This window comes from Diabrotica undecimpunctata, unplaced genomic scaffold (genome assembly GCF_040954645.1).
Source record: "Diabrotica undecimpunctata isolate CICGRU unplaced genomic scaffold, icDiaUnde3 ctg00001909.1, whole genome shotgun sequence".
NCBI lineage: Eukaryota > Metazoa > Arthropoda > Insecta > Coleoptera > Chrysomelidae > Diabrotica > Diabrotica undecimpunctata.
In genome coordinates, this window is record NW_027312907.1 from 3,836 (window position 1) to 19,036 (window position 15,201).

At 32.7% G+C, this 15,201-nt stretch overlaps 1 protein-coding gene across 1 annotated transcript; it reads left to right on the forward strand.

Moving 5' to 3' along the window:
* Positions 1 to 14,359: 14,359 nt before the first annotated feature.
* LOC140431761 (uncharacterized) lies at positions 14,360 to 14,692 on the forward strand. Its single transcript, XM_072519642.1, has one exon. It carries the CDS (start codon positions 14,360 to 14,362, stop codon positions 14,690 to 14,692), a length of 333 nt encoding a protein of 110 aa, XP_072375743.1.
* Positions 14,693 to 15,201: the final 509 nt, after the last annotated feature.

Genomic DNA, 15,201 nt, shown 5'->3' on the forward strand with positions numbered 1-15,201 from the left:
ATTTAATATATCAATCATAAACGTATATGCTCCAACTGAAAGTGCTGCTGCGGAGGAAAAAGACAAAATGTATGAGGAACTTGAACGAGAAATGGAGAATTTACCTAGAGAAGACACAATACTGGTAATGGGAGATTTTAACGCCCAAGTAGGTAAGGAAGACTACATTAACCAAGTAGCAGGTAAACACACATTACACGAAAAAACAAATGACAATGGTCAAAGATTATGTAACCTAGCAGCTAGTACCAATATGATTATCATTAGTACAAATTTCGAACATCCTAAATACCATAAAGTAACATGGATTTCCCCAGACCAAAAAACATGGTCCCAAATAGACCATATTCTGATTACAAGAAGGAAACAAACATCGGTTACGGACGTGAGAACTTACAGAGGTGCGCATGCAGACACAGATCATTTTATGGTGACTGCAAAGGTAAAACAAAAAGTCAAAAGAACTCTAAAAAACACGACAATGAAAGACAAATGGTACGTAGAAAAACTGAATGCTCCAGACATAAGGATTAAGTATGCTGATGACATGAACAAAAAACTAAAGGAACAGTGTAAATATACAAAGGATATAGAAACAGAATGGAGAAATTTAAAAAAATGTATAAATGAAACAGCGGATGTACACATAGGAATAAAAAGAAACAAAAAAAAACAAGAATGGTATAATGAAGAATGCCATAACATGCTAAAAAAGAAGATAGAAATTAGACAAATGTGGATAAGAACAAATAGACAGGATTATAGGGAAGAATACAATAGAATAAGGAATGAATGTAAGAAAAAAATAAGGAAAATTAAACGTGCCTGGTTAGATGATAAGATAAAAGAAATAGAAAAAGAAAGTAAGAACAGAAACACAAAAGCATTTTATAAGAAAATTAGCGAGCAAAACAAAACTTTTAAAGGAAAGATAAAAGGCATAAAAGATAAAAATGGAAAAGTATCAGAAAATGATGAAGAGTATAAAGAAATTTGGACTCACTATTTTAAAGAATTATTAACAGAGCAAGAAGATCAAGACCTAAATGAAAACGTAGAAGAAGAGACAATGATGTTAGGAAACCAGCTAGAAAGACCAACAAAAGAGGAAGTTGAGGAAATTATAAATAGCAGCCGTAATGGTAAATCTTCAGGATCAGACGGGATCAATATGGAACTTATAAAATATGGTGGTGAAGAATTAAAAGAAAAACTGTACAATTTAATAAAAGACATATGGGACGAAGAAAAAATGCCGGAAGAATGGAACAAAGGACAAATTATCACGATTCATAAAAAAGGAGACCAACAAATGTGTAATAACTACAGAGGACTGACGCTATTAAACACAGCATATAAAATTATGTCGACCTTAATACATCGAAGACTGACCAACGCTATGACGAATATCATAGGACACTATCAATGCGGATTTATTAAGGGAAAGTCTACAACAGATGCCATACATACAGTTAAACAAATTATGGAAAAAGCTCATGGATATAAAATAGAAATTGAACTGCTTTTTATAGATTTTCAGCAAGCATTTGATACAATAAAAAGATCAAAATTAATGGTAGCTCTGAAAGAAATGGGAATACAAAACAAATTAAGACGATTAATAAAAATGACAATGAGTAGAACTGTAGTGAGTATAAAAACTCAAGTAGGAGACACAGAAGAATTTGTCATAAATAAAGGGGTTAGACAAGGAGATTCGTTATCAGCAACCCTGTTTAATCTTGCCCTGGAATACATCGTCAGGAAAATAAACAAAGGTACCCTTAGAACTAGAGAAGGACAAATAATAGCATACGCTGACGATATTGTGCTAATAACAAAAAATAGAAAAACAATGGAAAAAATGTTAAATGAAATGGTAACAGAAGGAAAAGTAATGGGATTAAAAATAAACCAAGAAAAAACAAAAATAATGAGATTTGATAAAAACTTCGAAAACAAAAAGGTTAGACTAGGCGAATACATTTTTGAAGAAGTCGAAAAATTTAAGTACTTGGGAATATTAATAACAAACAATGGAGAAAGAGAAACAGAAATCAAAGAAAGGATTATTACAGCAAATAAGACCTTCCATGCAAATAAGAAATTACTAAAAAATAAACTATTGAGTAAGAAATCGAAAATGAAGGTATACAAAACAATAATTCGACCGACGATGATGTATGCAGCCGAAACCCTCAGCATGACAAAAAAACAAGAGGAAAACCTTAGAATACAAGAAAGAAAAATACTAAGAGCAATACTGGGACCAATAAAAATAAATGAAAATGAATTTAGACAAAGAACGAACCTTGAGCTACTGGAAGAAATTAAGGAAGATATAGTGTGTAAAATAAAACAACAAAGAGCAAAATGGCTAGGACACGTATGGAGATCAGGATCAACTACGACGATATTCTCAATATTGGAATGGACACCAGCTGGCAAAAGAAGACGTGGAAGACCAAGATCTACATGGTTACAAGAAGTTGTAAATGATCTCAACAAGGCGGGCATACGACAGTGGAAAGGAAAAACCAGAGATAGGACACAATGGAGAAAAATAACTGAGAAAATTAAATAAGGAACATGAGGACTGATCTACCTCAAAACATAGATCTAGAGAGCGTAAGCGGCGTAACCCCTAAAGGGGTGTTTAGCCACATATATATATATTAAGTTTCTTACTCTCAAATTTGTTTCAAATGCTTCACTTTTTAATGATAATAAGTTAAGTTGACCATTTTTGACCTTAATTTGTAACTAAGATTATTGACTCAAAATAATTAATTAAATCCAAAAAATCAACTGCACGAAACATATAACGCGCTATCTCAGAGTGCCATACTTCTCAAAACAACTGTCGTTTGCTGAAGGGGTCAGTGTCACGAAAAAAATCCTATTCCCCTGGACTAAAAGTCTTTATTGTACAGCTAACCAAGTCCCTATACGGCTTAGATGACAATACCTCGTTTCGTCGTACGTTGCTACAATTTCTTACAACCCTTCCAATCCAGTATATGTTGTATTTACGTTATTTGTCAATTCCATAAGAACCCTTCATGAAACTCAATTATATACATCCTCTTTCTAAGTTTTTACAGCTGTTAATCAAAGATACAAACTTATGAAACCAGAACTACTCAACTCTCCAATAGTGTTTACTGAAACAACATACTACCACACCTTGAATTTACCCCTCTAAATTTAACAAGAAAGATACTAGCGCTAGTAAAGGACTGTCTTTCTAGAATCGTTAAATACAAAGTAATAGGCACGTCAAAGTCAGAAACTGGAGTTGAAGTTACTGTTCAACAGCTTATGGGATCCTAGAAAATTTCTCCTTAATGCAATAATGCGATGCCGAGACGACGGAATACTTTCTGTGCAATTGCCAAGAGTTGAATGGGTAAGGCTCAATATGTTTGAGCAGTATTAACTTGAGCATTACGACTTCATAGAAGTCATATTATGGCATTATGGCCTTACGTGGCACTTCTACGAAATGTCACCTAAGGCCATAATAAACTATGTTAAAAAGGCTGGGCTAAAGAGACAACTATAACCTAGGCCACTCATACTGAACATAGCCTAATCTAATATACACACGGGTGAGCTACTTGCTATCTCACTTGCTGTTAAATATGTTCAACAACACCCGAACATACACATATCAATATACAGATTCACTTTCCTCTGTTAGTCCATTAACACTACAATCACCATCCTCTCGTGCACGATATTCATGGCATACATCAGCTTCTTTTAGTCCAAATTACAATAATCACTATAATATCGGTAGGCTCTCACATCGGAATTACTGGTAATGAAAAAGCCGATTGCCTTGCTAAAAGAACCGCCTCAGCGACCGACACCATTATTAATACGCGAATCTGCAAAGCTTTAAAAACTAAATTGAAGAATCTCAATCAATCCACATAACTAATTCTGGATTAAGATCAGTTTGGCGCTGCACGAAGTTCAACCTACAGTGAACCAATTTACATATCCTAGTTCATCCAGAAAAATATGGTAATCATACAGAGATTACGTATAGAATATACTCGTCTAACACATGGTTATTTGATGACAGGTTTTGCATAATCAAATTACCAGTTCAGTACCTCGAATCTACATCAAACATACATTTGACGAATGCCTATTTTACGTGTAGTACCACATAAATGATAAAGGAAAAACGAATAAAATGTACAAGAAAACGAAAAGATAAAATGTAAACATATTCCATAGATCTAAGAGTATATAGGAAATTTATGATGCTAATATTTCCCCCAACAACGTGAACAAATTTCACCAACCAAAAAGATATCGAAGTGCCGAACTTAAAAGTCCCTAAACGGCGAAATAAAATAAGTAGTTTCGTCTGAAGAACTAAAGGGCATAAAGGTTTTAACGGCTTTTGGTAATGGCTATCGCAATTGCAGACGGAACGTCAGGAAGTACATATTTATTTTTGTCTACGGCCTCCAAACCCGGAATTAATGTCTCATTGCAACTAAAATGCAGCTTAAAAGTTCGAAAAGTTAAAAAAAGATATTATAGTAGGTGGTACAGTAGACTAGCGTGAAACTACGTTTTTTATAATTTTAAAATTTACTTAAATAATATTTTTTAAACTGAATAGAGTAATTTAATTACTTTACGTAATAATTCACTGAATTACTATGTTTACTCCACAAATCACCTACGTCTAGATGGTTCATCACAACACTTTAGTCGGATATGAAATTCAGCGCTCCAAGAGATTTGCATCGGAACTAAATCAAGCAAGCGGAAAATTACGCAGAAATTTCAAAATGTAATTTTGGTGGGAAAATTTAAATAAAGCTTAAAATATTTAAATATAAGTTGGTATATTTGACAAAAAAAACTGCGTTTGAAATTTTAAAATGTGCGAATTATTTTTAAATTCCAATATACACAATACCATTTAGGAAAACATAAGACAAAATGTAATTTTTTTATTTATTTAATACCTGCAAAACAACTTTGTATATCAATTTAGATTAGAAATATGCTTTATTACCACTGAAATTGTACAATTTTATGCACAAAGCTTACAAAAAAGTCAGAAAAATAACAATTTAAAATTTACTGAAATTACATAAATCAAATTTTCAGATAAATAAGGTTTTGTCCTTAGTTGCAGATTTAAGTTGCAAAAGGGAGATGGTTGTATAATTTTTTTGTCGAATATAATATAGATTTCTTCTCTAACTCAGTAGATGGGATCAGTAAATACACATCAAAGGTTGGATTTACGCGCTATCTCAGAGTTGATTAGTCTTGCTGGAAAAACATGTAGGTGTTTACGAATTAAGCAAAACAGTTTCTAAAATATTTTTGTAGTAGCTTCTGCAATATGTTATTTTACTGAGGCCAAAAAGATATAGTATTGCTCTTTTTTGTAATTTAAAAACAACATCAGATTGCGCAGCTGTTCTAGAACCCCCTAAAAGATGATCATATGAAAGATGAGACTCGAACAAAGAAAAATATGTTATTTTGGAAGATGCTAAATTGATTTCTTCAAAACAGATCTATAGCAAAGCAGGCTGAGGCTAGTTTCTTACTTAACAAATCGATATGAAGGGACCATTTAAAGTTGCTGTCTATAAAAATACCAAGAAATTTTACATAATCAATTATACTTGATCTGGCTATTATTAAGAAGCAAAGATTGAAGAGCTCCTGTATAGGATAATGCTACTGTCTTATCCACGTTAAAAGAGAGTATACACACTTTACACTACATGTAATGATTTATGTATATATACACTACATGTAATGATCACTACATGTAGTGATTTGTCATATGATTTGGTCATAAGTGAAATTTACATGTTTACACTGTGTGATTTTTCATAAGCACTGTCATGCGGCTCGTCATAGCTTATCACAGGAGAATAGGACGGTGCCTATTCCGCACGATAAAATCATATGATTTTCGGTAATAATACGGGTAACACCAACATATTTAAATATCGCGCCTTATTCTTATATCAATTCAGTAACATTCCCTTACCCAGAGACAACATTTTTATTTATTTATTTATTTTTTGTTTGTTGCATTGATATTGAACCTATTATCTAATGTGTGCTATTGTGTCGTATTTTTCTTTATTATTTATTAGTTTATTTTATTCTTAGTTTAGTGTTTTATAGTCTTCTTAGTCATAATTTTAGTACAGTTTCTTTATTAATTATTTTTAATTTTGGTATAATATCAACACTAAATTTGATATACCCTGTCCACGATTTCTTTGTAAGAGCCACCTGCAAGCCCAAAGGCGTCTGATCTTTTTCTTCTTACTGCTGTAAGCTGTACGCAGTTGTTGCCGGCGTATTATTATTAAAAGTCGGGAAGCCAATGCAATCAAAGATTTCATTTTCCATTATAATGGTTTCAAAATCTAATAGTTGATACCTATACTGTGTCTAATATCTCTATAACCATAAACAAACAAAAAATCAATAAAACCTCACTCATTGTCACTCATATCATAAGTCATAACTTATCATGCAATGTAAACACGATTTTTTAAAACATTGTAGAAACGAGGAATCATAACAAATCTCATATGATATTGTCATATGATAAAATCATGTAGTGTAAAGACTACTTTTATTAGAGCCGGACCAGGTTTTTATTTTAAGTAGATCAGAAGTTATAGTTGCATGAAGATTTGCAATATTACAGTTCCACTAGGTGATACCGGTATCATCAGCAAAAAGAAAAATTTTTCCATCGATTTTTAAGTTGGTGATGTCATTTATAAATATAAGGAAAAGTAGAGGGCCCCAATACTGAACCTTTTGGTACTCCACATACAATGCTTTTGTGACTAGAGTCTGTATCATTTGCTCTAACTAGTTGTTTCCTATTCCCCAAGTAAGATTGAAAACACTTCAAAGAAACACCTCGAATACCGTAGAAATTTTGTTTTTTTTCTTCAAAATGTCGTAATTTACACAATCAAAAGCTTTGGCATAGTCACAAAAAAACAGTGGCAGTGTAAAGATTATTGTTTAGTGCTTGATAGACCTCATGTAGTACAGAAAACATAGCATCACTGGTACATATTACATAAAAAGCCGATCTGCCTAAATATAAATATTACTTATTATAAATATAACTAATTATAAGAGCACATAATACACACTATATAAGCATGAATACAAATTAATGACTGGTAATAAGATGACCCAATTATGGGAATAGGTAGAATACTATGGACCAAATATATTTTTTATGCGTGCATCTAATGATCAGTTAAAATATGATACCAAGATGTCGAATTTCCACTTTGCCATTTTTTAATATTATTGGTAACATATATTAAATCTTTTTTTATGAAAATATTCCTCATCCCCTTCAAAAGATGAAGAGGATCAAATAAAGGATATAGAATACATCCTTTGACCTCAAAGGAGTTCTGAAGCTATTTTCTTGTGGCATTTTAAATTAATTTATATTTAAATGGGATAAGCCACAATTGAAACGTCAATAAACGTATTTTAACCTTTAATTGTGGCTTATTCCCATTTAAATATAAATTAACTCAAAGGAGTTATTTCTATATTGATCTACATTGCCTTGTCTCAGATATTCTGCTTCTGTATCTTTTAAAAGCATATTTATTACAGCCAAATTCTTTTGATTACAGATAACAGTAACATAATGTATAAGTCCAATTTAATAAATTAGAAATTATTTCCACCAACATTTTTTTAATTTGAGGGGATTTGCACCACCACTGTTACAAAAGTGGTATAAAATAGGTGATTTCTACGGTTTTCTTAGACCTCTTACCATAAAAACTACACTTGAGTGCAAAACAATCGACTCAAAAGTGATATTTGAGGGTACACCTTCTGTTTTAATGTAAGAAGTATGAACATAAAAAGATGTCATGTGCAAACAATAACTTTATTATTGAAGTTACAAAAACTGCTATTGCATTATTTGGAAGACGCATATTAAAAATAATATGCAATACGAACAGAGTTTTCTAAATATTCATCATTGGAACTAACGCAAGAAAGACGTTATGAACAGAGAAATCATCAATTACAAAATGAATTTCTTTATTTTTCAGTATTTGATATTATCACCCCGACTCCTAATTACACTTTCCAATCGATTTCGCATGGATCGGATGACTTTTATATTAAATTCTTAAGGCTTTGCTTTCTATTAATCATTAAGCTCAGCTCTCAATTTCATTATGCTCCTTGGTGCATGATTCATGTCCAGGACCTTTCGTTTAAGTTCATTCCAAACATGCTCTATTGGATTTATGTCCATGCTCAACGCAGACCCAATTTAGTGTAGGTATACCGATCTCAGTCAGATAGGTGATGGTGACTCGTGTGGTATGGCATTGTGCCTTATCGTGCATTAAAATAATGGTATCACCGATAAATCCCGCGTATGGAACCACATGTTCCTCCAAAATGTCTCTGATATAACGATCCGCCGTTAAAACTCCTCAACGTCCTTCACCAGGCACGAAAACCAACTCGGTTTTTCATCCATGGAAATGCCTGCCCAAAACATACAAGAACCCTCTCCATATGACAATTTCTCGTATACAACATTGAGCAAATCGGTCTCCTGGCCTTCTATAGACTCGACGCCTCTTGTTGTTGCCATGTAGGTATATCCTACTTCCGTCGGAGAATAATACCTGACTCCATTGATAGTCGTCCCAATCCAGATGTTCTCGAGCAAATTCTAATCACATTTTCTTCTGGACTGCAGTTAGCTTTTGACCCGTAGCTGCCCTTTTTGGTATCAGGTTGGCTGCCTTCAGTCTCCCTCTGACTGTCCAAACACTGGTAACTACACCTCAGACCTCGCTAAGCTCGTCTTTGAGATTAGCATCAGTTAAATGTCGATTTCTCAGTGATTTCGATACAAGAAATCGATCATCTCTCTCCGTTTTTATTCGTTTACGGTCTCCTCTTTAGTGGCGGACATAATCAAAAGTATCTTGGTACCGACGATATACTCGGGACACAGCAGATTGGCTTAAATTTAGTCGATTTGCCATGGCCCTCTGTCTCAGGTCTTTTCACAATAATGCTAACTGCTTGAGCTGCTTTGACGGATGTGGTATCCATTTGTAATGCAGTTGCGAACTTAGTGACTGATGTATTAGTGGGTTTGCTATGGAAATTGATACATACGATGTTAACCGAAGCCGTTAAGTCGGTGCGTGTCGATTTAAATGAGTCAAATTCTGACCCCCCTCTCTACGTGTTGCATTATTTACTTGTAATAAGTCATCGGATTCACCAAAAACAAAACTTTTTTAAAAGTCAATAATGAGGTTAATGATTATACACTAAATATTTTTAAATTTACACTTTTTAGACTGAAACAGGAGACATACTTTCGCAAAATAAGTTTGAGTTGATTATTTTGCACTCAAGTGTAAAACATGATCTGCTATATATGAATCTCTGTCATCTCCCATGTCTTCAAATCCTTCTATATACCAAACTATTCTCATTGTAATGAAGACTTGGCAGAATCGCCATTTCATTAAATATTATAGCTATATGGTTATCCATTCCTTCCATTTTTATGTTGTTGCTTTTAGTGATTTAAATATTAACTTATTAATTCCTGGGCCCCCAATAGTTTGAGCCAGAAGTCTGTTTAATGTTGACTTACTGGGTAAGATAAATGGATTGGAAAAAATACAATATGAACGACCACTTTATTTGTACAAAGACAAAGCCAAACATTTCAATTAAGAGTAAATCGTCTTAGCTTTTTTGCTTTATAGCTCTCTTTGTAGTAAATTTGAATTAGCATAGTCGCCATTATATTAATGTTCTGAAGATCACCCCAATTTATTTTCGTTAAAAAATTCTTTAGCTTCAAACAGTCTGCGTTTAAAAGACTTTGTACTATTTCTTTCCAAATAATATTTATGGGTATAGTTGTTTTATTGCTTCATATAATTTTTTCTTTTTAGGGGTAATTGTACTTCTTGATATCTTACACTGCTGCAATATTTTCATCGGTGTGATATTCTTAAGGGAAACCCCTAAAAATAAATGTCATGTTAATTTCTTTATTCAATCCTTATAAGGCAAAATCTATTCATTATATTATATTAACTTTTTTGATGTGAGTATTAAACAATTTATTGTAAGTACTAGAATGGTTCAGTACCTTCATATATCTTTGTTAGATTTTAGCAATGGGAGATTATGAACACAAGCAAGTAGTGTCCCTATTGCTAGTTTTTAGCCCCAGCTGGTCTATGACACGGAGACAACTAAACTTATAAAAAACTCTAGTATCACTATCCGAAAGTTAAGCAAACTGTTAATTTTATAATTAATCATATAAGAGAATGTTTACAAATCTGATGACAATACAAATATAAAATTTTAACTACAATTACATTTTAAATCCTTACTCTCATCAGTTTATACAATTAAAATCTCTTCGTTTGGTAACTGTGCATAATTCTGTTCTGCAACTAAAAAGTTTCATAAAATAGCAACCAATTGGAAAATTATTGTTATCTTCCTAATGCTAATACTTACTACAATAAGGTATCTCAAATAATTGAAACATATGTGTAGATTGTGCATCTCTGCTTGTTGAAAGACTTTAAACTAAAATAAAAAGTTAATATAATAATTTATACCATGATTCACTTTAAGTAAAATAATTTTTATTAATTATATATCAGGGTTACTTATTTTCTATTAAATTTGCTTCCGCACACAATATTGAAATACTTCTGGGATGTACATTAGAAGGGGAATCTAAAAATCAACCAGTTATTTGTTCTCTAATATTAAATACTTATTGAGCTCACCATGCAAATGTAAGCTAGGAATTGCATTTGGATACAATCTATGTATGTATGTATTCGTTTTGTTAATTATCTAAATTAGGATTTTTAATATCACTAAGCCACTTAATAAATCGTATGTCTTTATCAGGATTTGGAAAGGAATGTCTAATTGTTGACGAATTGGTGCATTGTACGATACAACGTTTATTGTGAAAAACCATATTTAACTAATTATTATTTATCTGCAAAATACTATTTGACCGCCAGGAATATTTAAAACACAGGCCACCGAGGTAGGTGATTTGTAATTTACAAACTGATTTGAAGTTAATGCTAACAATACCCAGAGATATTAAATCAAGTTTAGTTTGATTTCTTTGCAATAATAACCACCAATCAAACAATAATATAGACGCATAATAACCATGCTGCATGCTAATCAATTACTGACAATTGACAATTATAATTTTAAGTTTTGTTCTAAACCTAATTGTATCGGTACTACAAATGACATTTAGTTTAGTCTGACCTTGTCTAACGTCTAGTTATTAGTGGTCCGTGGTTTACTCCTAACGCCACTTGTTGACATATTATCAAAGCATGCGTTGGTTACTTGTGACCCTTGTGACAGACCTTTCAAATTTAAATGAAATATTAAATTATAATAAAATATTAATAAATATCATTTGATACGCGCTATCTCAGAGTATTACAGTCAACAAGTTTGTCTGTTTAAAATATATAGGTATATTAAATAAATAATAAAATTACTTAATTCAATTTTAAAAATATTTAAATTTTAAAAATATAGAAAAACATAGTATTGGTACGATAAATATGACTATTATATAACCTGTAAACATGTTATTATTCTAACAAGAATGTTCTCGTAGATTCTCGACCCGCTAGAAACCTGTGTGGCGCTCCCTTCTGTTCGAGAAAGGTCCAACACAGGTCGCCGAGGGGACTCTAGAATAAAGGATATTTTATATAAATAGAGAACCTTTTCATTTGAAAGTTAGTCTGAATAATAATATCGAGTCGAGTTTTGAAATGTAACGCGCGTATTGTCGGGATATAAATGTAATAAATGTTGTAAATAAATTATATAATTGTAGTGTGAAATAAATTAGTGTAATATTGTGTATATTATAGTAATAAAATTAATAAATTAGATTTAAACTCAGTTCAGTATAAATATTAGAGCTTGCCTACTGTATCTCCTACTTTAACATCTTTTTTTTAATAATCAAGTAATAAACGATTATTTATGGTTTAATATTGCAATTAAGTCGATGAATCAACTTGTGCATTGTACTTTTAATAGCAAATAATAAAACACTGTTATGCAACTGGTAATGATTAATGGAGTAAAGAATTTGACCACTAAACGGTATTAACGATATAGTACTTGATTATCGTTCACATCGAAATGGATTTAAACATTTATTGTTCTTAACAGACATAGGCGTGCTTTCGGGTGAATTAATAGATTGCCGATGTCCCTAAGCTATAGATGTTTTTAAAAACACTGGAGATTATCAGCAAGATCTTTTCATAGCAAGCCTATTTATAAAATATTTTTATATGTTGAACAAGTTTTAATAATAATTTTCACCTGAAAATGAAAAAATCGGATGAACAAACAAACCTTTCTATCGATTTCGATGAATCTGTGTATATAACTACTTTGCACTCTGTACACTCCTTAAGAGTCACATCCAAAATCACAAGGACAGGGGATATTGATTTTCTGTGGTTTCCCAATCTCATTGCACAACGATACCTGATCCTACATGAGGACACAGCCACAGCTATCCTTCACGCGTTTAAACAAAAAGGCCAACAATCTGAAAAGGACCGTTTCCAACAGAACTTGTACTTAGTAGCGGGTTTGGTCCAACCGGCACCCAAATGCAGGAAATCCTTCTGACAGTACTGCTTTAACAGCCACCACTTAGTTCCGGAGAGCGGCAATATACACAGATTGACGTTTCCCCAATAAAAAAAACCCCACCCTTGAAGGGGCGCCAAAGCCTAACCAAGGCAAAACATGGGATTCACTAGTTTTATGAAATAATGCATTATATTAAAGCATTAAGGGATTACTCTATAATGCGACGCATAAATGCAGATATGATTTTTTGGCTATATGTTTATTATTGGGGCCTAATTCGTTGAGCTTTAAGAACGTTTCTATGGCTTAATCAATTTCTTTTAAACTGAGAGGAGGCTCTGCGGCTTCTACGTGTAGTGCTTGTATGTCGGCTTGATATCTCATAGTACCTAAACACACCCTCAAGGCAGAATTTAAAAATGTGTCAATTTTTTCGTAGAGATTCATGGAACAGAACCATAAAGAGTAGAACCATAACTAGGATGGATCGTATTTACCCTTTACCGCATCATGTGCCATAAATGACACAAACCAAAAAGAAAATTTTTTTTTAATGTTTTAACTCAATTTTTGTCTTAGCTGCATGGCAGCCAATATCTGAAACGGTATTAATAGTATACGCGAGATATGCGACATAGTTCTGACGGCGAGATAGGCAGCCGTACGCAGTTTTAAATTCATTCTTGTTGAAATTCTGAACCACGTGAAACAATGCTCGAAGTTAGGGGTTATTTTCACAGTAAAAACGTTTTTTACGGCGAGAAAAAATTGAAATTTATTGTATTGTGATATTAGATATCTGCTTAGGTACGAACTAAAAATTAATAATGTTGAAAGTCTCTCGAAAACCCCAAAAAGGGTTTGTGCTATATATGACACACTATGAAGTTATGGACTCATTGATTGTTTTTGTAGATATGGATCCGAAACTCTTTTATGGAACAATGAATACAGTTAGAATTCCAAATAGTACTAATAGTGAAGAATCAGATCTCTCCCGATGAAGACGGCACAAATGAGATGATATTGGGTCAAGATAGTGACAATGAGGAGCGTGAAAATTTACCAAGCAATGTCAAGGAAACTGTCATTTCTGCCACATCCTCAGATTCCTCAGATGATGATACCCTATTGTCGGAAAGACTACGATATAAAAGGAAGAAATTTCATATTGGGTGAAAGGAAATCTGAGAAGATCAGAAAATGATACAAAATTTACTGGTTCTAAAAATTTACCTTCTTCGATTTTACAATTAGAAACTCCGCTCCAATTTTTTTAATTTCTCTTTCCTGATAGTCTTATAGAGCATATCACAGACCAATCAAATTTATACCCAGTGCAACAACGTCCAGATAAACCAGCTAATATAAAAAAATATGAAATAGAACAATTTATAGGAATTACTATTTACATGTCGATAATTTAACTTTCCATCAACAGGACACTATTGGAATTCCAATATTGGCCACCGAACAGTTAGCGATGTGATGAGCTGTAACAGATTCGAAGAAAATAAAACGTTTCTTGTATTTTAATAACAATGATGAAACAGTCTGGACATGATAGATTATTCAAAATTAGACCTGTTCTGAGCCAAATAAAGAACGACTACTCATGGTTCCAAAAGAAGAATTTCTAAATGACCAAAGAGGGCATTTTACCTTTGGGATAGTAAGACTTAATCGTGTTCCTGGAGTTGTGATGCCAGCTGAGAAAGAAATGAAGAAGTGCGGCAGAGGTCATATGGTAGAGAAAATAGCCAATATAGACAATGTGGATGTCTGTGTAGTATCCTGGTATGATAATAAAATCGTTACTACAATGTCAACATATGCTGGATGTGAACCAAAGGAAGAAAAAAGAAGATTTTTTAAACAAAAAAGTATACATAAAATGATACCTTGTCCTAACAGTATCCTAATCTACAACACTACATGGGAGGTGTAGATCTCCTTGATTCCATGTTAGGATTTTATCGTATAAAAATCAGGTCGAAGAAATATTATTTACAAATATTTTTTCATTTCATTGACATGACAGCCGTGAACTGTTGGTTATTAGCCAAAAGAGCGAAGAAATTTAATTTAACCTTCTTTGATACCAAACTAGCAATAGCCGATGCTCTATGCAAATCCGGAAAACCAATTAAACAGAACAGAGTAGGAAGACAGTCAAGTAGTAGCATTCAGCAGATGTACGAGAACAAACGAAAAAAGAGACCCACTAAAGAAATACCCCAAGAAGACATCCGTAAAGATGGGCTTGATCATTTTCCCTATTGGGATGAGAGCACTAGGTCAAGATGCAAATTTCCAGGCTGTACAGGGTCAACATATAATGTGTGCACAAAATGCACAATACCGTTGTGTATTAATAAATAAAGAAACTGTTATTTGCAGTTTATATACCAGTAGTTATATAGTTATTGCAGTAATCATACCAATACTGTATAGTGT